We start from the raw sequence: 24,981 nt of genomic DNA on the forward strand, positions 1-24,981 counted from the left end.
GTCTGCACGGTGTTCACATATGTGGTGCAGACACGTGCACAGGCATTTCCCAGCTCTATCTGCAGAGAGGGCTTCACCCAGCACCCACGTCTTGGCTTCTAAACAAGGCTCTCTAGTAAAGAAACCAGGGCTCCTTGGAGAATGTGGCAATTCCAAGGCTGAAGCACAGAGTGCAGAACAAGGCTGTCCAAAAGAACTACAGTGCAAGCCACGTAGACCACAATCTCCAACAGGCAAGCCATGCAAACAACTTCCCAACATGAGCCACACAAACCATAACTTCCCAACACAACCCACGCAGACCACAGCAACTTTTCAACGCACGTGCCACGCAAACCACAACCTCCCAACACACAAGCCACGCAGACCACAACCTCCCAACACACGACCCACGCAGACCGCAACCTCCCAACACACGACCCACGCAGACTGCAACCTCCCAACACACGACCCACGCAGACCGCAACCTCCCAACACACGAGCCACGCAGACCACAACCTCCCAACATGTGAGCCACGCATACCACAACCTCCCAACATGCGAGCCACGCAGACCACAACCCCCCAAACACGCGAGCCACGCAGACCACAATCTCCCAGCAAATGAGCCACGCAGACTACTGCAACTTCCCAGCAGGCGCAGGCAAACAGAAGCAGACACCTCTGAAATGCCCCCACTTCAGCATTCTTTACATCCCACCCCATGTGCATTTTGAAGACTTACTATGAAAAAATACCATAGTTTAAGTTAATGTTTTCTACAGACTACTTGTTGAAACAAAACGTTGGATATAGAAGTGAAATAAAACCTGCCGGGATTAATGTCACCTGCATTGCTCTACTTCTCTTATCAGGGCTAGTAGAAAGCCTGAGACTGCAGACAGCCTGTGCTCTGTTTCCATTGGAGACACTGGGTCTAGAACGTCTCCTGCCAGAAAGGAGAGTGCAGTCAGCTGAGTGGGCTCCACCACTACACAGACCATCCATGGCAGGAGCGACGGGAACAGGGTCAGTGGCCTATCATGGACCATCTGTCGGATCCAACACCAGTCCCCGCTGGAATAATAAGGGTGGTGCCTCACATCAACACCCAGTGACAGAGACATAAAAGTCAGCATTCACTCCAAGAGAAAGGATGAGCCTGCAGCAGGGCCTCCATCCAGGAAATGAGGTCAGTGACCATGAGGCCTCCATGATGGGTGAAACACCAGCGGCGGCCCTGCCAGAGGCACCCGGACCCCGACTGAAGAGACCAGCCTTGTGTGTGTCTGACCCAGGCCTCCCATCAGGGCCCCACGCTGACCTCTGGATCCTGGTGGCTGTGCTGGATCACACAGCACCAACCCAGAGGGAGAGGCACACAGAGAGTCTGGGGCCACGCAGCACCCTCTCTCGGTGGCCAGAGAGCACTACCTTGCCGCCTGGGAGGAACCGGTTGATCCTGTCCCGAGCCTCGTCAGCTGCGTGCTCCACCAGTGCCAGCACGTGCTCCTCTGCGGTACTGTCCGTCAAGCTGCAGGCGTTCCCTTCAGGCTCAAACATGCAGCTGTGAGGTGGGGACAACCAAGTCACCTGGAGGCAGCATCCCCACCGCACACCTGCGCCCCACGCGTCGGCACCTAACCCAGCCTCTACGACCCTGCCCTCAGACACAGAGCTGGCAGAGCGTACCTATCTCCTTTCAGGTCTCAAAGCATCCCTTTCACCCTAACCAAGTAACAAATTAAGACACTTGTATTAAAATACAGAGTAAGCGTAAGCCAACTAGACAGACTCCCTGTTTTCCAACGTGGTGAAAACTCAGTTAAAGTGCAGTCGCTTTAACAAAAAAAGCAACAAAATAACAGATGTGCGCACTGGTTAGTCCTTAAAGGCCTCATCAGAAAAGCGACTGGAAAAGCGCCGGTGACTACGCAGGGCTCACAGCAAGGCCGGACAGGCGGGGCCGCTTGCGTGAGGTCTGATGCTGCTGGGCTGGGGGGACAGCAGCCCTCTGCTGTGGCCACTGGGTGGCAAAAAGCACACACAAGGACGTCAGCAAGTGGCCCCAGGTTCTGCCTGAAGCAGTTCTCAAACAGCTGAGGGGTGCAGGCTACAGCACCCAAGGAGTGTGGAAGGTTCTAGAAGCAAGCAAGTAGGCTCCTTTCCACCATGGGCACTTGCCTGGGTGTGGGTCTGAATGGCCTAGGGACAGGTGCAGACCGAGGGCAAGCCCTGCCCATGAGAGCGGCCCTGGCCTTGCCTGACCTACAGCGCCAACCTGGCAACCCGACACAGGAGTCAGAGCCCCATGAGCTCCACGGGAGGGCTCCGCTTAGGCAGCTGCGTGAGCCCATTGCTGATGCACACTCTGCGACACCAGGTGAAGGTCAGTGCCAGAGCTCGGCACGCTCTGCTGACTGCAGACTGACAGCTGGGGATCCATCTAAAGGGCCTGGATCCCACAGGCAAGGGTGGAGCCACAGCACCAGAAACACCCAAACCCAACCTGGGGCGGGTCCGCCAGGACATGACCCCACCACGGCTGAGCATGCTGGCCGACACCAACTCCAATTCCCCCTCAATGCTCAGCCACCATGAGGCGGCAGAGGGCGGCCATGAATCCCTAACCCTGAAGGCCAGCAGCGCAAGCGAGTCGGGGGCTGAGGTCGGACACAGCCACCAGCCAACCACGCAGTGAGTGTTCACATGGCAGCAGGGTGGGAAACACACTGCACGTGGGGAGACCACCTTAGGAGACTGTTGGCCGTTGCCAGGCAACATGCTCTGGCTGCAGAGCACCCTCCGTCTCCTCAGCCAAGGCTGCAGGACCTGAGGGGCTGGTGTCAAGACGGCCCTCCCTTTGGACTGTTGGAGGGAGCTGCTCAGAGCAGAAGCACCGAGCCCAGCACCGCTGCTGCCCCACCTGTTAAATCCACGCGAGTCCCGCATACACTGTGAGAAGGAGACAAACGATGGAGGGCCGTGACCATCAGAACTGCCTCAAGGACATTCAGCACCAACTCCAGACGGCCCGACTTTCCACAAGACGGCACAAAAGCAGTACGCTTCGGTAGAAACCATCCTTCAAACCTGATCTGTCCCAGGCTGGCAACAGGCCACCGTCCTCTCAGGACACTGGGAAGATGGCAAGCCACAACGCTGTCAGACACACGGCCACGAGGGCGGATGTCCAGAGCCCGCACTCCCTGAGGCCTGCATTCAGTAAGTGACATGTGACGAAGCAGGCTCTGTGCCAGGCGCCTCTGCCCGCTGCAGGCTATGGTAAGTGCTCTCGGTGCCTCTAAGGCCCCTGGCGATACTCTCGCTTTGTTTGGTCCTATCAGACGGCCACCTCACGCAGGTGGAGGAGCATCTACAGGAATGACGTGTGACAGACTTTGACACAATCTCAATGCTCAGCCACTGTGAGACAGAAAGGCCCCATGAAAACCACTCTGGAGTTTAGAGAAAAAGGAAGAAGGTTCCCTGATGGACCACCCAAGTCAGCTGCTCCCTGTGGGAGGCAGCAGAGCTACAGGGAGCTGCGGCCTGCAGTCCTCACCTGCTTCCCCTGCAGCATCCACACCTTCCTGACCACGGGGCTGCACCTGCTCCACTCCAGCATCTACACAGACATGGAAGCGAGCAGTTCTGGGGTGGGCATCTGCCCCATGGCAAGAAAGAAGCCCCCTGCCAATGCTGGCTGCCCAAAGTGGGCCCGCTTGTGTGGCACAGTCTGGGACAAGGGCACAGCCTTGGCTGCCAGCAAGTGGTGTGCAGGGGAGGGAACGGCCGATGATCTTAACAAACGGCATGTGAAGACAGAGACCACCAGTCGGTAGCAGATGGGGGCAGCGGTGAGCCGACGGGCTAGGGTACCACACCTGGGTAAGAGTGCACGTGGCCGGTGGGCGGGAGGGGCCATCTGACCACACTCCTCCTGCCAGAATAAGCTCCTCCAAGGATGTCTAAGTGACATGACATCCGTTCTCCCACTCACTCACTCTCCCCCACAAAGCACCTGCTTTCCTGGTTGTGGTGCTCAACGCCAAAAGCAAACGTGGTTTCCACACAGCCTTTACCTGATAACTTCTCTACTCGGCTTTTTGGATTTCTTGGCAGTTTCTACTTGTACGGGTACAACTTCAGGGACAGGTTCCTCAACAGCTGTATCTTCATTGCCCAGAAGAGCTGCCTGCTGAGAAAAATCCATGTCCTGCATAAACGACATGCTGCGCTTCAAAGCTAACAGCCGCTCCTAGAATCAGAAAGGACAGAGCAGCAGGGATTTACCTCTCCCTCACAGCCAGGGTGCCGTGACGATGGGATGGGATGGGGATGGTCACAGCCTCACCTGGCCTAAGAGCTAACTTTCCACGCGGAGCAGCGGGAGGTGGTTGCAGGGGCTGGACCCACTGCCAGAGTGCGGCAGGTGCCGCGCCTCCTCTTTACCTTCACCTACGTGGGACGCATGCAGCCTGGCTCACGGCACAGATCTGGGAAGCCACTCAGGATGGCCAAGGAAGACAAGGATGTCCCATCTGGATTCAGTGAGGTAGCCATGCAAAACAAGCCCGCAATGCTGGCTGCCATCCAGCAAGACTGACACCCAGGCTTAAGAACAAGAGATGCGGAACTTTCCACCAACCCTAAATGAGACGTTACAACTAGGTCATGAGAGGGCGGCCGGGGACGTCTACCCTAAAGCAAAGGGGGCAACACCATGAGGGTGGCGGGTGGATGGAGCATGTGTTCACTGTGAGGCTCCCCTCGGGCACAAGCGACGGGGAGCAGAGCCCCTGCTTTCCGTAGCTCGCTGCTGCCAGTGAGTTTCTTACTTTGCTCATCATCTTAAAGCCTGCGTGAAGTATCTTCTTCGCCAACTTGTAGTACACGGTATCTGGCCTATTGTATGTCATTGCATTATCACACATCAGTTTGAAATCTGCCTGAAAAGAAAACAGGAAAGACTTACCAAGCTTGAAATGCCACAGACAACAGCAAAGCCCTAGATGACTGTCAAGAAACCAAAAGGAAAAAGCTACAATTGAGTAGGAAACAATTCAACTGGGCTCTCTGTTCTAAAAATAATGTTTAAGAACTTAGATAAATTTTCTCAGTTGCACGTCAGTCTTGCATGAAAAATGTTACAATGAAGAGTTGGCCAAGCCTGTAACTTCTTTCTAAGCATCCCATACAAATGCTATGCGAGGAAAAAGGAGCATTTACTGTGCTTCCTGCATTTCTCCAGAACAGAAATAGGAACAGGAAGCAACAATATGATTCTTTCAAGTCAAAGTCGAGGCATAAAGGCAAGCGTGGGGCACAGTGATATCCTCTATCTCTAGAATTTCTCCATAGAATAGAATTTAAAATTCTGTCACCAAATAGTTCCCTCAAACTATCAGAAAAAGACTCTGCCCCCGCAAAAGGAGAGCCTTATTTCGTAATTTATGGTAAAACTATGGAAACATCCGTATTTTATTATCATAATCAGTTTCCTCAGCACAGGCCTCTCACAGGTGAGTACCAGCGTCAGGCCGGAGCATGGCCCTGGAGGCCAGCCACCCTAACTGAGAATGTGCCATCTGGACTCTTCGCAACCCCGGTTCTGGAGCCAGCGGCCCCAGGGCCTGGCCTGAGACCACGGAGCCCACCGCAAGACTCCACTGCGGACACTCCACGGAGTGAGTGCTGCTCCCCTTTTCACTTTGTTGCTAGGAATGGCCAGGCTGGGGCCCAGAGCAGGGAATACCGAGGGCTTTAGCTCATGGAGTGCTCTGAGCATCTGTCCTCAGGCGCTGCCTGAACCTCTCATCAAGTTTCCTTTTCTCCCCCTCTCCTTTAAGTCTGTTCTGTTGTGTTTCTAGGAGTCAGCAAACCCTTCAGTAAACGTAAAATTAAAAAAAATAGAAAAGTCAAGCTTTCCCAAGTGGAATGGAACCTAAGAGAGAAACCTTATGCCTTTCTAAACTACACTAATGCCAATTTATCAAGCATCTATTTTACTTTCTTCCCCTGGGTTGCAAAAACAATGCGCAGTTGCTAATTCTCATAGCCAGTAGCAAGAAACAGAGTTAAGAGCAAAGTACTCAGGAGACAAAAAAACTTACTATGCTAAAAAGACTACCTGCTCAATTAGTATAAGACAAAATTAAGAATTAAAAATAAGCATGCTTTTAAAAACGTCTAGTCTCAAACCATGCCACGCCGGACACCTCATTGCTTGAAACAACATGTACTATTTACGCCAGTGCAGTAACTTAGAAAAGAAACAGCGTGCAACCTGGCCTACTTTCTTTTTTTTTTTTTTTGAGACGGAGTCTCGCTCTGTCCCCCAGGCTGGAGTGCAGTAGCCGGATCTCAGCTCACTGCAAGCTCCACCTCCCAGGTTTACACCATTCTCCTGCCTCAGCCTCCCGAGTAGCTGGGACTACAGGCGCCCCGTCACCTCACCCGGCTAGTTTTTTGTATTTTTTTTAGTAGAGACGGGGTTTCACCGTGTTAGCCAAGATGGTCTCGATCTCCTGACCTTGTGATCCGCCCGTCTCAGCCTCCCAAAGTGCTGGGATTACAGGCTTGAGCCACCGCGCCCGGCCACCTGGCCTACTTTCTAGACCAAAGCACAAAGAAAATGTTTATGACCAATCATTTCCTTAATGCTGTGTCTGTAAAATAACACCCAAACACAGAAACACCTGTGAAAGCTCAAAAACTAGAAACGATCTAAGTTGAATGAAGTCTTCACGAGACATAAATACACAGAACTATGCCACAAGGACTTCGGGCAATGAAAGTAACTTACCTTAAATTCCGTAACTGACTTGTATTCATTAGCTACAATTTTGTCTTTCATGGTGCCAAAATCCATGGGATGTTTTATTATCATTGAATATCCAGGAGCAATTGCATCCGTGACAGGAAAAGCAAAAAATCCATGGGGATCCTTTCTGAAAGCAAAGACATCTTAAAGTGGAAAAATCTAGATTTCTAAATGATATAAAATCTTCTACAATCCAAAAATTGGATACACTGACCGAATTTTGTTTCTTAAAAGTAAAAAAATTACCAGGCTCTTTTAATTTATTGTGATAGGTATTTCAGATATAATAAAAATTCCCCCCAAAGCATCCTGGCGGCTGTCAGTATCCCAGCTCTAGCCTTGACTTCCCTCACCCTATTCTGACTTCAGTGTGAGCCACTACCGAGTCCATGAGCTCTTCCTGCCCACCCCGAAGTGGAGTGGGAATCACCAAGAGAAGGTACAGGGTCTGTTTCACAGCTGACAGGGCTGGGGTGGGGAATAAGGCCTCAGAAAAGATGACACCATACACCCCCAGACACAAGCTCTTCAGAAACGCCCAGGTTTACCTCTGGAGCTGGCGGAGGAAGTGTTCCAGGAGTTGCTGAATAGGTGTGCTCTCATTTTCGGCTGACAATTTAAGGAAAAAAAAAATTGAATACAAAGACTTTGGTATCCCTTCATTAGAGAGCTCCAAGTTCACAGTATCTGTCTGTACGGGGTCTCACAGCATCTTAAGTTCCAGCAAGAACTAGGGATATAAAGATACACCCAACTCAGCCTTGGCTCCCACAAAGCTCAGCTGGGTGGGAAAGGGCACCCCCTCCCCGCAGCAGGAGTCATAAAAACCCCTTATAATAACTGGTAGCCCTTACATCAACAATGTGTGGTGATCACGTATCAATGCTTTCAGCTCATAACAATGTGTGGTGATCACTTATCAATGCTTTCAGCTCATATTACTACTCTAGACAAGGAATGATGGACGGAACAAAGGCTCTGGACATAAGGATTGATCCTGTATTCACCGATTATTATTTCACTTGAGGTCCCTTAAAATTCAACAAAAAGTAAATAAATAAATGGCTGGTGTGGTAGTGCATGCCTGTAGTCCCAAGAGGCTGAGGTGGGAGGATCGCTTGAGCCCAGGGTTATCTGAGCCCAGGAGTGAATCACGACACTGCACTCCAGCCTAGGGGACACAGCAAGACCATGTTTCAAAAATAAATTAAAAAAAGAAAGTGCCTGAAGAGCCAAATGATCACAGAAGCTCAGAAGACCACTAGCTATCCAGAACTTTCCTTCAGTGCAGCCAGCAGGGCTCAGATGGTTTCTGATGGCCTGAATGATTGCAGCACTAGCCTCCTCACTCCCTGATGTTCCATGTCCCAAAGGCCAACTGTCTAAGTTTCCCAATAATCCAGGAACCACTAGATGCTGACAGGTGCCCGGAAGAGATAACCCTCGTCTTAAGTACAAACGCCTCATCACTGTGAGTTGTGCACAGGAAGGCTGGGGACAAGGAGAACCGAGTGGGCAAGTCCTTGTCAGCTAAAAATTCCAGCCCAAAGCCATCCTTGGCAGACGGTGCCCACGACAGAAATTCTACCAAAGGCCTTCAGCTTCCTCTGTCTCAGCCTATGGTCACTTTTAGCAACTTCACACCCATCATTTGGGCTTCCAGGTCCCCTCTTCCCAAGAGGAATTACCTGCGTTTTCACTAACATGCATGTCTGTTACCAATCTGACCCATGTGGGGCTACTCTTCTGATGCTGTTCTCTTTGGGTGCTAAGTGCAGACAAAACCAAACTTACAGATCCAGGGCTGGTAAACTTTTTACATAAGTGCCAGACAAAAAATAGTCTAGGCTTTGTGGGTCACATATGATTGGTCTCTGCAGATATGCCTTTTTGTTTTTTTATGAACCCTTGAAAAACATATAAACCATCCTTAGATAATAATAAGTTAAAAAACAAACCTTAACGGCACCAGTGGTAACTGGCCAAGCCTTGCTCTAGACATTCAGAGACACTGGAAGAAACCTCAGATCCAGAGAACACCCGGGATGAGGCCCTGGAAATACCAGCTCTCCTCCCTCCCATGCTTCTCCCCAAAGCAAGAGGACACGGTGCCGACCCTCATTTACAACGACGAGCTGTGAACACCAGGAGTCTCTAAAAGTCCACCCTTGCCTGGCTGTGTCCGGCACGCTCGGACTGGCCGATCTGGGGGCGGCTCCACCTCCACCTTCTTCCCAGGATCAAAGTCGTCAGCCTCTCCCTCCGTGTCACAGTGCTCCCTCTCTCGCTTCCGCTTCTTCTCCTCCTGGGCGGCAGAGTCAAGGGAGTGAGAAAGGCACGAGTAGGTGGGATCCAGACACGTCTGCCCAATCCCCTCGCAGTTCTCAGGGGAGGGACAGAGCTCAGGGAAACCCCCTCCGAGATCCTCCTCAAGCCGGGCTCCCTCCTCACGGAGACCCTCGCAGGGTCTGCTGAGGAACAGCACACCCAGGATCCTGGAACTGAGTCTGCTGGCCTCAGCGGTTTGCGTTTTGCTACCAACGGAACACCCCCTCCCCTCCTCCAGCCACGCAGGCGCACTCTGCCTGGGTCCTGGGACCGGCTCCCCATGGGGTCCTGGGGGCGGGGGGTGTCCGGGCCAACGCAGCCGCCGCTGCTCCTTTACCTTTCGCTTCCTCCTTTCCTCATCGTCCAGATGCTTCTCCTTCTCGGATTTCTTCTTCTTCTTCTTTTTCTTTTCTTTGTGCCTCTCTCGCTCATGGTCTGACCTGTCATCATAGTAACTGGAGTCGTGGCCGGATCCTGAGAGTTCAGTCACTTCACTTCCTCCGACTTTGAGGACTAGCTTCAGGGGTTTCTCCAGGGGCTTGTCGGCATAATCTGCACAGACACAGACCGAGTTCCACCCGCGTGCTCAGGTGCAAACGCCACGCAACCAGGTGAGACATGAAGGCGCTAAGAGGTAAAGGCCTCCCTGAGGAGTACAGCGGGGCTGCCAACCATCAGGGAGAGACGGAAGGGAAGACCACAGTGGCGGCATGTCACTGCCTCCTTGTTCTCCCTTCCCCTCCACAGGGAGCTTCAGGTCCCTTTCAAGTCACGGTGTCCTCACCAGAGGCCCTGTGGGATGTTCACATCACTCGTTCAAGAAGATGGATTAAGAAGGAACTGGAACCCCGGAGCCCGATCTCCCTCCTAGAAACCCCCAGCACTTCGCTTCACCCTCGCCTGACTTCCTGCAGGCGCCCGTGCTGCCCGCTGACACCCATGGAGCTGCCGCGGGAGCAGGGGAGAGCGAGGGAAAGGCGGGAGAAAGGGCAGCCTAGCTTCTCCCTTAGCTCCACACAAAAGCCAGCACAGATGCTTCCCTGGTCTCCAGGACCGGAGTGAGTGGGCTTGCAGCCTCGAGCCCAGAACCCTCTACGAGGAACGCAAGCGGGCAGCCAGGACCCCTCACGCGTGCCCGGTTCCCTGCCCGAAATCCCAGGACCACCTCCCGCGTGCCCGGAACCCCTCCCCCGTGGCCGGGACCTCGCCCGGTGCCCAGGACCCCCGTCCGAGTGCCCGGAACTCCTCCCCCGAGCCCAGGACCCCGCCCGCCGCGCGTCACAAAGCGCCGCCGCCTCACCCTCGTAGGACGAGCGCCACTCGGCCTTGTGCTTCTTGTGCTTCTTGCCCATAGCAGCGCCGGCGGCAGGCCCAGAGCGGGGGCCGGGAGCAGCGGGAACCCGGCCGGACAGTGGCCGCCACCGCCCCCTGGCCCTGGTTGGCCGCCCGCGTTCACTGCGCCGAGGTTGCCGAGCCCGCGGGGCCGCGCCGGAAGCAGGGCGGGGCGGGGCCGCGGCAGGAAGTGGCCCTACCGGCCCGAGCGCTTCCGGGTCAGGGGGTGGTGCGCCTCGCGCGGCAGATTCGAAGCTAGGGAGGGGCCCGCGGGCTGAGGCGGCGGCTGTGGCGGCGACGCTGGGCGTGAGGTGGCGGCGGCCACGCTCCAGTCGGGTCCTCACTGCTCTCGGGGGCGCCATGGACGAGGCCGTGGGCGACCTGAAGCAGGCGCTTCCCTGTGTGGCCGAGTCGCTGACGGTCCACGTGGAGGTGCATCAGCGCGGCGGCAGGTGAGCCGATGAGCCGGGCCAGCCCGACACACCTTCTGGGCACCCACCAGCCCCGACCCCAGCTCGTGCACCGAGCCCGGACCCAGGGGCACTGACCCGCCCCGATCCCGGCGCACTGACTCCTTTGCGACTGAACCCCAGGGAACTGACCTGGCCCGACTGGACCCCGGCGCGCAGGCCTCCGGGCCCGGATCCGATCCTAGCGCAGTGACCCAACCCCACCCCAGGGCACTGACCCTGCCGACCCGAGCCCTGCGCGCAGGATCCCAGCTCACAGATTGAGCCCCGACCCGACCTCAGCCCACGGACCTGGCCCTGACCGTGCCCAGCTGTTCTCCAGTGCACCGATCTGACCCTGAGTCACACGTTGGAGGATAGGATGGCCGCGCATTGCACAGAGCTCTAAAGTCGCAGCCGAAATTGGGTTGTTATTCTTTGAGCCATTGTTTTTCAGACCCTTTAATTGTTCCCGTTCCTCACGGACTTGATGTTAAATTTTTAGGGTTCAAAGCAAATCCCACTCATTTGTGACCAAGTCAGTTCATGGGATGGGGGTGCCTATGGGCTGTGCTGCTCCCTGGAGTTGGGGGAGCTCAGCAGCGGGGCCAGACCCTCACAGACACTCCTCATGACCATGGAGGGTGGATTGAGGTCTAGTGAGACCACCAGCCTCAGAGGGGATGCAGAGGAAGAGACCTTTCCTTTAACAGAACAGCTGTTGACTGGTCACTGTCTAGGTGCTGGAGTTGAGACACGTCAGCATAATTGCACCAGGGCCCAGCGACATCTGCACAAAGCCCCACCACAGCCTTGTGACACCTGTGTAAACACCTTAGAGCTCAGAGACACCTGTACACAGTGTCACCGCAGCTTGGAGACACCCCATGTACAACCACACCTGGACCCAGAGACGCTAGGCATAATCACATCAGAGCACAGCTGCACCTAGAGGACAGACACCTACGCACAACTGCACCAGAGTTCATAGACACAACCACACTATCAATGCATGGTCGCTGCCTTGTAGGGTGCTAGGATGATTGCAGAGGGGCCACAGATCACCTGCCTGGCTCTGAGGAGCCTGTCCAGGAGGGAGGGGAGCCTGTCAGAGGGAGGCAGACATTAAATAGAACCTAAAGGGTGACTGCAGTTGATCAACCCAGTAAGCTGGGACAGTGCACAGCAGGGCACAGAGGTGTGATCCAGGACCAGGTCACTGTTGTAGAAAGGGAAGGTGTCAGGAGGAGTGCAGCAAGGTGGGCTGAGGGAAGCCCTGGATGCCAAGCGTAAAGCATTAGATTTTCTCAGCGTAAAACACAGCTATTGGAGACTTGTTACGATGCGGACTCCAGGCCTGACCCCGCAGCTGTGGAACTTCCTTATTGATAGTGAAAGCCACCATTATTGACTGCTTACTTTGTGCCAGGTATTGTCCTAAACACATTGAATGTATTAATGACCCTTCACAGTAGCCCAGCATAGCAAGGACTCTTACTGTTGTCTCCTTTTTCTGACTGGGAGCTGGGGCACAGCTTCTTCAGGGCACAGCTGGTAGAGGACCCATAGGCAAGGGGTGGCTCTAGATTTGGTCCCCAGGCAGGCCAGTTCCAGCCTGTCCTCTTTCTTGTGTATTGTCTGAGTTTTTGCAAAACACTTAATTTTAACATTTTGTTTTTGAACTAAAATCATTTATGTGTGTTTTGGTGCTTGTGTGTGTGTGTGTGTATTTTTTTTTTTTTTTTTTTTTTTTAGCACTGCAAAGAAAGAAGACATAAACCTGAGTGTTAGAAAGCTACTCAACAGACATAATATTGTGTTTGGTGATTACACATGGACTGAGTTTGATGAACCTTTTTTGACCAGAAATGTGCAGTCTGTGTCTATTGTTGACACAGAATTAAAGGTTAAAGACTCACAGGTAAGTTACTAATTTGCTGGGCCAAGGAACCGTTAGCTGAATACAAAGGCTGTATCATGAATGTCTTGCCGTTTTCATAGCTTGTTTTCAGAAAGGGTTCACTTCTCTGTTGGTTTGGGTGGCTAGACAAGTTCTTCTCACTAGCTGTCAGGAGCCAGGTGCTGGGAGCAGGAAGTGGCCCTGATGTCAGGGTGCTGTCAGTACAGCAGGGGACAGATCAGAAACCAGGAATGAGAATGCAGTGTTGTAGAATAGTGGACTGCGCTGGTAAGGCCTGTGTATGGTGTCTCATTCTTACAGTCAGCACATGTTTATTAAGTGCTCAGTGTGTGCTAGGGCCATAGGAGGTGTGGGGGCCATAGAGATGAGGAGATGGGCTTGCCTTGTAGAAGTCCTTCATCTCATCCCATGCATGGCCACCTCACCCACCTCGGAGTTCATGTGTATGTGTTAGAGGAGCTTTGTGTGAGGGCTTGGAGGCATTGGGGCAATTCTGGCACCAGTATAAAAACAACCTGAAACATATTTCTAGGGAAGATGTATGACAGCAGTACAACTCCTATCTTGTAAAAACCAGCTGTGAAGGACAGGCTTGGTACTAAGTTCTGCTCATGAGGTGGACCTCCCCATTCATACGTTAGGACCCATGTTTGTGCATGCTCAGAGCTTTGTGCACACTGAGATCTGATACTGCCGTGGTTTTGGCCAGTCTGAGGGAAGGAAGAGCCTCCCACGCTGTTGTGGAGGGATGGACACCCTAACTGGAGGGCAGCGGGGTTGCCCAGGGAAAGTTCTAATGTTCTCTATCTGACTGCAAATTCACTTGTGGGAATTTATCTTAGTTGATAATTATGCAATTTTGTAGATCTTTCTGAATAGATGTTTGTTAGATGCTGTTAAAATAATAGCCAACAATTTGAAGTATTTTAACTGTCCACCAAAGATCAGTTAATAAATGTATGAATTCCATATATCTACACTATGTACAATGCAGCCATTAAAAAGAATGAAATAGATTTCTGTCTACCAATGTAAACATTTCTCTGAGCTATAACAACCGTAAAAAGACACAGTTAGGAAGCCGACTGGGCAAGGTGGCTCATGCCTGTAGTCCCAGCACTGTGGGAGACAGATGGAAGGATCACTTGAGGCCAGGAATCAGAGACTGGCCCGGGGATCATAGCAAGACCCCATCACTAAAAAGAGTTTTAAAAAATTAGTCAGCATGGTGGTGCGCACTTGTAGTGCCAGCTACTCAGGAGGCTGGAGGTGGGAGGATCACTTAAGTCCAGGAATTTAATGTTGCTGTGAGCTGTGATCGTGCCACTGCACTCTAGCCTGGGCGCAAGATCTTGTCTCAAAAAATAAGTTAATTAAAAAAACAAACAAACAAAACCCTATGTGGTAAAACTCAATTTTTGGTCAAATCTGTATGAGTGTATTTATAGACTATGATAACATCCCAGAGGTTGGATTTAGGGCACTTTTTCATTCTATAGGTAAATGTAGGGCCCAAAGGGCAAGGGATGGGTATTAGCTTTCAAAAGAGCTAATCCTCAATCTGAAATAAAATAACAGCCTTCTCATCTAATCTGAGAACTAGTTTTTATTCTACTATACATTCAGTTTTTATTTGTGGACCTTAACATCTAATTTGTATGGTTGGAATTAAGTGAGAGATTGTAAATGTGTGTGGATTTATTTGGCTTTTCCCTCATTTTAGCCCATCGATTTGAGTGCATGCACTGTTGCACTTCACATCTTCCAGCTGAATGAAGATGGCCCCAGCAGTGAAAATCTGGAGGAGGAGACAGAAAACATAATTGCAGCAAATCATTGGGTTCTGCCTGCAGGTATGGGGTGTGATGGAAGATGACGGGGAGGCTGAGGTCAGAGGATTGCATACTCCATGCCATGTCAGTTCACAGGGGGTTCTGTTTGTCCGTTTGTTTTGTAGGATTTTAGGATGTTTTCTCTCTTATGAAATGGAAAGTGTATCACAAAAGAGGAAAGTAGAGATTTCTAGTGTGGGACCATACTGTTCCTTTGGGCGGGTACTTCAGGTTCACGGCTAATGGAGAGCGCCCAGGTGCTCTTCTCACATGCCTGGTTGGTCTTTTCTGCTGAGCGGCTCCTTGCTGTCTGCTTGATGCTTCTCTGTAGGCGTTGCTGATGGGCTGTAGCAGGCCGAGCCCAGGGCTTCATTCAGTCAGCGTGTGGAGAAACGGGTGGATTTAGTGTCTGAACTTGGGTTGAAGCATGGGTAAAAGACAATTGAAAATGGTTATGATCATAAATTTTATAATGTGTTTACCACCAAAAAAATGATAGTTTAATGAACACATATTGTGGGGATTATGATATACATAAATGTAAAATAAATGACAACAATATTGTAAAGATGGGTGGGAAGTTTAAAGTTTTTTTAAAAGACCATTGCACATAATAACGAGACATAAAGTGTAATTCTTTGACTCCAATTGTCTGCCAAAAGTTGTATGTGACTGACATTTATTTTACATCTTTGATTTTAATAAAAACTAAAATTTGAAGAAAAATTTGCAGAATTTATACTTTCCTGTAATCAGAATCGTGGTCTTACGCTGTGTAGCACAGTGGGAAGCTCAGGCTTAGGCTCGGGGGAGACTGGGGTGGCTGCAATTGCATTCCTGAAATCAGGTCTTTGTTTAATTCTGTCACAGCTGAATTCCATGGGCTTTGGGACAGCTTGGTGTATGATGTGGAAGTCAAATCCCACGTAAGTTGCTGTGCCTTTTCCCAGAATGCCCTGTTATTTGAAGAGGAACCGTTACTGTTTTGCTCTCCAGCACCCCCGAGCAACTTGATGCAGATGGATTTTTGGGAGCCCCTGTCTGCTGGCAGCCCTTCTCCTGGACATCTGTCCTCTAGGATTGCTCCACAGTAGAGCTGGTCTCTGGGGAGCTCCCTGAGAGAGAAGAGGGAAAGGGAGAATGTGAAGGCAACTTAGAGAATTGAACCCTCTGGAGATGGGAGGAGGGAACGTGAGCAGACCTGGTCTGCACAAAGGAAAGGCCAGTGTGTCTTCACCCCTGCACCCTCTGCAACCGGAAGGGTCCTTCCCACACAGGCAGCTCGCTAGAATACCATCACGCAGCTGTCCCAGGCTGCTTCTCCACATTGTGGCTGTTGTTATTTTGCGAATAATAACTGCTGTATCATTCTAGAGGAAGGCGCTTACTCATTACTTGATAAACAAACCCCTTAGTGGTTTTGTTTAATGTTGGCACTTTAAATAAAAGTGATCATTTTGTTTCTGTTCTTATAAAAGTAATAGCCAGTGTTTTTCCTTTTCCCTTTTTGAAGCACCTTCTCTTCTGAAATGAAAGCGTTTGGAGGTGATGATCTCTTAGGAGGCGGCCTTGCTCCCTTTGCTCCCTCTTCTCATGTAGGATCAAGCCCTGGGGGTGCACATTTCTTGGGGACCTTTGCCTTGTTGGTACCTTTATCTAGCTCTTTTTCTTCTATCAGCTTCTTGATTATGTGATGACAACTCTACTGTTTTCAGACAAGAACGTCAACAGCAACCTCATCACCTGGAACCGGGTGGTGCTGCTCCATGGTAAAGCATGCAGGCTTTTATTTGACCAGATAAGTGGCATGAAATTCAGCCTTTACTTTTACCTTTGTTCTTCTGCAAGGAGTTCCAGCTTTTTGTTTTCTGAAGGAGCCACAGCTGTCCTAGAATGTCCCCTCTCTGTGAGGCAGATCCAGCTCATGACACTTGGGACATTTATTTTTTATTTTTTTTGAGACGGAGTCTCGCTGTCATCTAGGCTGGAGTGCAGTGGCGATCTCGGCTCCCTACAACCTCCACTTCCCGGGTTCCTCCAAGGTTCCAGCGACTCTCCTGCCTCAGCCTCCTGAGTAGCTGGGATTACAGGCATGCACCACCACACCCGGCTAAGTTTTGTATTTTTTTTTTTTTTTTTTTTTTTTTGAGACGGAGTCTTGCTTTTTCGCCTAGGCTGGAGCGCAGTGGCGCGATCTCGGCTCCCTACAAGCTCTGCCTCCCGGGTTCACGCCATTCTCCTGCCTCAGCCTCCCAGTAGCTGGGACTACAGGCGCCCACCACCATGCCCGGCTAATTTTTTGTATTTTTAGTAGAGACGGGGTTTCACCGTGTTAGCCAGGCTGGTCTCAAACTCCTGACCTCAGGTGATCCGCCCGCCTCAACCTCCCAAAGTGCTGGGATTACAGGCGTGAGCCACCACTCCCGGCCCTTGGGGTATTTATTACTTGGTACTTCATCAAGTCTTCCTGTGGGGTGCCGCATTCCAAGACATCCTCAGATGCCCCAAATGTGGATAGTACTGAACTCTGTGTAGACTGTTTTTTCCTATACAGACTTTCCTATGATAAACCTTAACTTATAAATCAGGCACAGTAAGAGATTAACAATAATAACCAATAGGAAAAAGGAACAATTATAATAACTTACAAAAGTTATTTTAAACTTGTGAATTGTTTATTTTTAGAATGTTCCATATAATATTTTTGGACTGTGGGTGACTGCAGGTAACTGAAACCTTGGAAAGTAAAATCTTGGATAAGGGGGGACTATTGTGTTATTAAACTTTTCCAAAAATTCTGCCTTGTTTCCCCAGCTGATTGTAATTCTTTAGAATTCTGCCTGTTTCCCGGCTGATTGCAACTCTTTAGAATTCTCCGTTGTAGGCCAGGCGCAGTGGCTTGCACCTGTAATCCCAGCACTTTGGGATGCCGAGGCGGGCGGATCATAAGGTCAGGAGATCGAGACCATCCTGGCTAACATGGTGAAATCCCGTCTCTACTAAAAATACAAAAAAAAAATTAGCCGAGTGTGGTGGCAGGCGCCTGTAGTCCCAGCTACTTGGGAGGCTGAGGCAGGAGAATGGCGTGAACTCAGGAGGCGGAGCTTGCAGTGAGCCGAGATTGCACCACTGCACTCCAGCCTGGGCGACAGAGCAAGACTCTGTCTCAAAAAATAAATAAATAAATAGATAGAATTCTGCCTTGTTTCCCAGCTGATTGTAACTCTTCTTTAGGATGGAAACTTCCTCATATTTCTTTGTAGTACTCAGCTTTACTTTGTGAGGAGTAAACTGAAAAAGCCATATTTTAAAAAAATTCTGTCTGGTTCTTGTCAGGAGAAAATATTGATGATTTGTTGTTTTGTTTTCAATATCACCGGGTAGAATGGGGACACGGGAATTGAGTGGACTCGAGAGTATGAAACTGTAGCAAAGTGTTAAATAGAAGCTTGAAGAGTACTTAACTTCTTTGCATCAGTTAAGATTGCGTGACGACGTGCCCTTAAAACACAATATTCTTTTAAAGAGCAGATATGCCCCACATACTGTCCTCACAGCACGATCAGAGTAAGCAGCAGGTGTTTTAATTAGTGATTAAGTTGTTTCTGTTTGGAATCAGTTACATATTTCCTCTTTAATTCTTGAAAATGCTTGCAGAAAATGAGTTGCATGTCTCGATTTTCTGTTAGATGCTTTCCTTTTTTCATATTGGTCACCTCACAGCTTCTGGGAGGCATCATGTTAGGGGATGCTTGGCAGGCAGGCGTGCAAGAAGAACACTGGCCTCTGCCACTCTTCGAATTTAGTGTGGGGTACTAGCCCACTGAGAATCGTCTTAGGAAAGAGGGTGGTTCTGAGGGCAGCAGGAACAACACATGTCAGTGCCTGAGGAGGGTAGGACCCTCCACCTCATTTATCAAGAAAGGTGTGTTTGGCTTCTGAAAGGTGCCTTGATGAGTGGCTTTCATAGAGGAAGTGTGGGGACAAGGACAGGTGTCAGCAAAGATGTAGGCTAGAAAATGCAATGCTCACTCCCAGTGCTAAGTGGGACTGCAGGCCAGTGCTGGGGGGTGGGGAGGTGATGGAGGCTGAGACTAATATAGTACAAATTAGTTAAGAAAGAGAGGGAGACGTAAGTGTATTGATAATATTTCACAGCATTTAAGCTTCTAAGCAGACTTCATTGTAGTAGTAACATCAATAGCTTTTAACTGTATTCCTTATATTTTAGGGAAAATGGAAGTTACTGTTGTTTTAAGAAGTTTGTTGCAGTACTGACTAAAAAGTATATTTGCTCTGATCTTTGTCACAGGTCCTCCTGGCACTGGAAAGACATCCCTGTGTAAAGCGTTAGCTCAGAAATTGACGATTAGACTTTCAAGCAGGTAACTTTTGGTAATTTGTGAGAGGAGAGCCATGGGAATGGGATTTATAACAGGAGGTTGTTTTTTTTCTAAATCATTTTAAACAAGTAATAGATTCCTCTCCTTCACTGTAAGTCACTTGATTCCTCTGTATTCAGCATAGTTTTGAGTTATGATTTCAGTCTTTTAAGATTTGAGACTTATTTTATTGCCAGCATAAAACATTGCTGGTGAATTGCACTTCAGAAGACTATACTTTCTCCCCTTGCAGGATGGAGTGTTCTGCAGATTGCAGGTCAGGGTACTCGGTAGCTTTGCTGATTCTCTGTTCACTCGTTTTATCCATTACTGAGAGAAGAATGTTAAGTCTCTAATTATGGATTTGTCTTTTCCTCTTGAGTTCTGTTTAGGGCTTATGGTTTTCGTCACACTTGGAAAATATCTGGTCACTGTTTCCTCACCGAATTTCCTTGCCCCTCCCCTTTATCTGGGACTCTGTCTTTTTTTATGTTAGACTGATGTTCTACAGGCCACTCGTGTGCTTTTTTGTTTTTTTCAGTTCTTTAGAAATATCTATTTTATTCTAAAGTTTCTGTTGCTGTATTTTCAAGTTGACTGATTTTCTACATCGTCTAATCTGCTTTTAATTCCATTCAGTGAAGTTTTTATGTCTGATGGTGTATTTTTCTGCTCTGAATGTTCTGATTCTTTTTGTACTTTTCTTTCATTATGTTCTTGTTCACATCTTGAACAACTTTGTAATAGCCGTTTTAATGTTCTGTCTGCTAATTCCGTCATGATTGTCATTTCTGATTCTGTTTCTATTGACTGGTTTTTCTGCTCGTTATGGGTCACATGGTTTTGCTTTGTTGGCATGTTAGGTAGTGTTGGATTAGATGCTGAACGTTGTGGTTTGAAGTGTGTGGATTGTATCTTCTTTAGTGAGTGTTGGGTTTTGTTCCATTAGGCCTTTCCATTACCTGTGATTTGGTGTGATCCTTTGAGGTTTGGTTTTTTTAAGCTTTGGGAGGAGTTTAGGTTTAGTGTTAACACTAAATTATGGTCCTCTGGGGTCTACACTGAGTAGAGCACTCTCCACCCCAGCTGTTGGAGTATGCACTCCTCCCAGCCTGTGTGAGGTCCAGGAGCCCTTCAGCTCACAGATCAGAGTCACCCTTTACGTAGCTGCATGGAATGTCCCCAGCTGATACACACCTGAGTATTCATCCAGGACACCGGGGGTGCCATGAGGATTCCTGGACACTCCTTCTGAGGTATTTCTTCATATTTCCTTCCTCTCTGGAATTCTGTTCTGCAGCCTTCAGTCACTTCAGACTCCCTGAACTCCATTCTCTGTCTCCTTGACTCAACAAGTGCCCATACTCCACTTGGGTTCCCTCCTGTGCCTGTCATTGGAAGACACCTCCCGGCAGACAGGGCATTTGTAGTGGGTCCCTGGTCTTCCGACTCAGGAGTCCCTGCCTTCACTGCCTGTGTCCAGCAACCTTACCAGATGGTGTTTCATCCATTTTGCCTTAAATGAGGTTTTCTCATTTAAGATTAGATGGTAAATCTGCTTCCTGTTACTCCAGTATGACTAGAGGAAATCCTGTGAGGTTTAATTTCATATACATAATTTTAGTTCTTGAAAAATGTCTTGTAAATGTTTTTACATAGGGAAATTGCTTTATTTTGACCCCTTAGGTTATGTTTAGCAACTTGCCCTTTGCTTTGACATATTGAAATACATGTGTGTTTTCAAGATCTCTAGGGGCATGCCGGCATGGCGGCTCATGCGTGTAATCCCAGCACTTTGGGAGGCGGAGGCAGGTGAATTGCTTGAAACCAGGAGTTTGAGACCAGCATGGACAACTTGGAGAGACCCTATCCCTACAAAAAAGTACAAAAAATTATCTGGGCGTGGTAGCACATACCTGTGGTCCCAGCTGCTTGTGAGGCTGAGGCGGGAGGATCACCTTAGCCCAGTCTCTACTAAAAACTACAAAAAACTAGCTGGGCGAGGTGGCGGTGCCTGTAGTCCCAGCTACCCGGGAGGCTGAGGCAGGAGAATGGCGTAAACCCGGGAGGCGGAGCTTGCAGTGAGCTGAGATCCGGCCACAGCACTCCAGCCTGGGTGACAGAGCGAGACTCCGTCTCAAAAAAAAAAAAAAAAAAAAAAAAAAAAAAAAGAAATGGCAAAAAGAAGCCTTAGCAGGCCTTTGTTCCTCACTCTATTAAAGAACCAAAATGTTTTATAATTAATTCTGTTTAATATTCAACCTAGTTTTTATTTTGTTAGATTGTCTGTATCCCTCCCCTGTTTTATAAACAGTATCAGTAAATGGTGTCTCTCTTTTTTACGTGGAATGCCAGTGATGCTTTTTGAACGTAATTCTTTTTCTTTTGTGGACTTTTGATGTGGAGGAAACTGAGAAGAGGACTTGGAAGTCAGCTTTTCTCTGGCCTCAGTCTTGTTCTCTGGTGATTTAGTCAGCAGCTAAGCACGCCCAGATCTGTCTGCAGGCTTCTGAATGGATAGGGGAGTGTTCTGGGTTCCAATCCATCTGTGTGTGTGAAAGTTAACTTTGGGCCACCTGAGCATTCCTGGGCTCTGGGGTCTGCGCTGGAAAGCAGATTATCGTGCTCTCTAGGGTTCCGTGGAAGGAGGGAAAAATGCTCAGCTTCTGCCAAAAGCTCTTGATGCTTCTGTTTTGTTTTCTGTATTATATTAGTACTACTAGTATTTTTAAACATAGAAATATAATTTGTAAATAGATTTAAAATAGGAGTTTTTACTCTTTAACTCAATTGGTACAGTCTAGAACTACTAATTGAATCTTGTTAGACTTTTTCATAATTATTTAGTACACGGAGGGCTGGATTCCTCATTTCTTTGTCAGTAACTGTAGTTCCCCCGATGCTGGACACTCGAGATGTTGCATTCAAGATGCATGAATGGCTGTCGCTGAGGATCTGCAGGACCGATTAGTAATTCTCTCAACTCCTTTTTTCTATCTCAGGTACCGGTATGGCCAATTAATTGAAATAAACAGCCACAGCCTCTTTTCTAAGTGGTTTTCGGAAGTAAGTTAAATATTCTAATTATCTGGATTGTGTAGCTGAAAAAATGTCTTGTATGTTAGGCAAATCCTCCTCCAGAAGCATCAGGAGAGAACTGGGTGGGAAAGGTGTGTGAGGATCAGGGCTGACTGTGATCAGAGAAGGTTCCGGAGGTGGGGCCCGCGGGGACCCTCCCTTGGTTCTCCCCAGACCTCTGACTGGGTGGGATAGGGCATTTGATGGACTCTCAGGAGGGCAGGACTGGCACTCAGGGGACTGCAGCCCTGCCACACATGTCCTCGGTGCTCATGCGCCCTAGTGCTGTGAGCTGAGGGGGTCAGACAAGGTGATGTCACAGGTGATTCTTACGTCTGAGGAGCTGTGCCCAAGTCACCTGGCATCCGCACATCCCTCTGGTGAGGTGAGGTGGGACCAGGCACACTGGGCACAGGAGAGCCTGTGAGGAAAGCATCCCACCCCGTTTGCATCTGTGGTCTGTCTCTTTTCCTCATCAGAGAGGACACACAGGTAAAGCAGAGGTACAGGTCACCCTCACTGTGCCGCCCCGGGCAGGGCAGGTATGGTCTCAGGTCTTAGCACCCTGGCATTCAAAGCAGAGGGCGAGAATATTAGGCTGGCCTCCTCCCATGCCGCCCTGGCTTCTCTGATTTAGGGAGCTTTCTGAGGGGCCGTCAGGAGACAGTGGGGCTTGTGGGGACAACGGGGCAGCAGGCCACATCAGGGTCCCCCTGTGCACCTGGCGGTGTGGTCCCTGCACGTTGACACTTAAAGGGTGTTTGGGTTCCAGAGTGGCAAGCTGGTAACCAAGATGTTTCAGAAGATTCAGGATTTGATTGATGATAAAGACGCTCTGGTGTTTGTGCTGATTGATGAGGTAGGCATTTCCAGATAAGGACATTCATGACAGAATCGCCTTTTGCTGTTGTGGGGACACAGCCTGTTCCTGTAGCTCCTGGCTTTCCCCTCCTACGGCCGGTCCGCCCTCTAGCCCTCCCTGCACTGTGCGCCTTTCCGCCTTCCTGCAGCATCTGCAGGCTAGGCATGGGAACACCCATTCATTCATCTTTTTCACCTGCTCAGGGGGACGTATCCCCATAGCTGCCTGTGAGGTGCCAGGCCCTGTCCTTTTTGACCCCATTGCTCCCTCCCAACAGGTGGAGAGTCTCACGGCCGCCCGAAATGCCTGCAGGGCGGGCACTGAGCCATCAGATGCCATCCGCGTGGTCAATGCCGTCTTGACCCAAATTGATCAGATTAAAAGGTAACCAGGACATGCAGCGATTTTCCCTGAGAAGTGATGAGAAGTTTGTTGCAAAGAAATGCGTGATACTTGTACAACTCCAGATCTTAGTGCCCAGTTCTTTTACCTAAAAGTGCATTTGGCATTGAGTATTGACTCCTTTTCCACATTGGAGGCAGCATATTGTAAATGCTTTTTAAAGAAATTGTTTTTAGTTTATTAAAAATGTAAAAGAAGGCTGGGCATGGTGGCTCACGCCTGTAATCCCAGCACTTTGGGAGGCCAAGGCGGGCAGATCACGAGGTCAGGAGATCGAGACCATCATGGCTAACATGGTGAAACCCCATCTCTAGCAAAAACACAAAATATCAGCCGGGCATGGTGGCGGGCGCCTATAGTCCCAGCTACTTGGGAGGCTGAGGCAGGAGAATGGCGTGAACCCAGGAGGCAGAACTTGCAGTGAGCCGAGATCGCACCACTGCACTGCAGCCTGGGCGACAGAGCAAGACTCCGTCTCAAAAAAAAAAAAGAAAAGTAAAAGAAAGGAATGCTAAGAATTTTATGTAGCACAGAAAAGCATGAAATGAAGAACTGCTACATTCAGGCCTTATACCGCCCACTTCTCTCCTATCCCACCCAGTGTCAGCACCAACCGGTGCTGCTCATAGATGAATGGCTGTCCCCTGCTCGCTCTGCTGGCCCAGGACAGAAAGCTTCATGGACGGATGGTCCACATCTCCACAGTCCAGCTTCACAGGACCAGGGCCTGTTGTCAGTGTAGCCCAAGTTGATCAAGCTTAAGGAGGAACGGCTGCTGGCCAAATTCCCAAGGAAGTGATGGGCAAGCCAGAACCTGTCTGTCCCTGTGTGGTGCTCATCCAGGACTCAGGTTCCTTCTCTGAAATGCTCTTTCTGCCCTCAGGGTGCCTGGGGAGTCCCGGGCATTCTCAGAAGCTGGATTGTTGAGTGTGGGGTGACAGCAAACTGAACTGTGCAGAGGAACATTTTGTCCAGTCCGTGACCACTGTCTCACCACAGAGAACATGTCTGGCTTCCTGAGAAGCGCTCGTCTTGGGGTCAGCTGCAGGAGTGTGCAGGTCCTGGAGGGGGGCCTCTCCTGCCTCTGACTTCCTTCTCCTTGTGTCCACTTCCTTCCCTACCCGGCTTGGCCCTCAGTCTGCTGCAATCTGGCTCCTGCCCCCACCACAGCCCCGCAGCCCCACATTCACACGAGTGCTCACTTTTCTCTTTCTGGAACATTGCACAGCACTGACACCCTGGTGGCCCCTTCCCTGAGTCTCTTTGTGCCTCCCTCCCTGGCCTCCATTCTCCTGTCTCCCTGGTTTATGCTGCTGGCATCTCTCCGCAGGGAGGAGTCTACACAGCCTGGCTGAGGCCTTCTCTCCTGGCGTGTGTGTGTTCCTGGTGTGTGCCCCTTCAGCGTAGCTCAGGGTTCTGTGGGGGGAATCCCAGACCTGCACATCCACCTGTGACCAGACATCACGGCTTAGATGCCCAGGATGTCAGGCACACTCCCACACTGCTCATTGGGCCCCAAATCCCTCACTTCCTGGGATTTTGCATGACACTGACGGCCTCACTGTGCACCTACCACTCAAACCAGAGGATG

General features: G+C 50.0%; 2 protein-coding genes across 13 annotated transcripts in view; one reads left to right on the plus strand and one right to left on the minus strand.

Annotated features, from left to right (window-relative positions):
* Nucleotides 1–10,900, minus strand: part of BRD9 (bromodomain containing 9) — a 27,224-nt gene extending 16,324 nt beyond the window's left edge. For 2 of the 11 annotated variants that reach the window (XM_030927089.1, XM_030927085.1), the window contains exons 1-9: nt 10,433–10,900; nt 9,470–9,684; nt 8,977–9,109; nt 7,353–7,413; nt 6,787–6,931; nt 4,820–4,930; nt 4,064–4,239; nt 3,544–3,606; nt 1,413–1,545 (exon numbers count right to left, since the gene is read on the minus strand). In XM_030927089.1, coding sequence (XP_030782949.1) covers nt 1,413–1,545; nt 3,544–3,606; nt 4,064–4,239; nt 4,820–4,930; nt 6,787–6,931; nt 7,353–7,413; nt 8,977–9,109; nt 9,470–9,684; nt 10,433–10,826 — 1,431 coding nt within the window. In that variant the 5' untranslated portion in view covers nt 10,827–10,900. Of the gene's footprint in view, nt 1–1,412; nt 1,546–3,543; nt 3,607–4,063; nt 4,240–4,819; nt 4,931–6,786; nt 6,948–7,352; nt 7,414–8,976; nt 9,110–9,469; nt 9,685–10,432 lie in introns of those variants that run through there. The other 9 variants (XM_030927095.1, XM_030927092.1, XM_030927094.1 and 6 more) reach the window with 6 other exon arrangements.
* TRIP13 (thyroid hormone receptor interactor 13) overlaps nt 10,692–24,981 on the plus strand; it is a 23,256-nt gene continuing 8,966 nt past the window's right edge. For both annotated transcript variants that reach the window (XM_010371467.2, XM_030927097.1), the window contains exons 1-9: nt 10,692–10,916; nt 12,669–12,834; nt 14,558–14,687; nt 15,537–15,592; nt 16,345–16,435; nt 18,979–19,051; nt 22,051–22,114; nt 22,899–22,985; nt 23,266–23,372. In XM_010371467.2, coding sequence (XP_010369769.1) covers nt 10,825–10,916; nt 12,669–12,834; nt 14,558–14,687; nt 15,537–15,592; nt 16,345–16,435; nt 18,979–19,051; nt 22,051–22,114; nt 22,899–22,985; nt 23,266–23,372 — 866 coding nt within the window. In that variant the 5' untranslated portion in view covers nt 10,692–10,824. The remainder of the gene's footprint in view (nt 10,917–12,668; nt 12,835–14,557; nt 14,688–15,536; nt 15,593–16,344; nt 16,436–18,978; nt 19,052–22,050; nt 22,115–22,898; nt 22,986–23,265; nt 23,373–24,981) is intronic.

This window comes from Rhinopithecus roxellana, chromosome 3, assembly GCF_007565055.1.
Source record: "Rhinopithecus roxellana isolate Shanxi Qingling chromosome 3, ASM756505v1, whole genome shotgun sequence".
Taxonomy (NCBI): Eukaryota; Metazoa; Chordata; class Mammalia; order Primates; family Cercopithecidae; genus Rhinopithecus; species Rhinopithecus roxellana.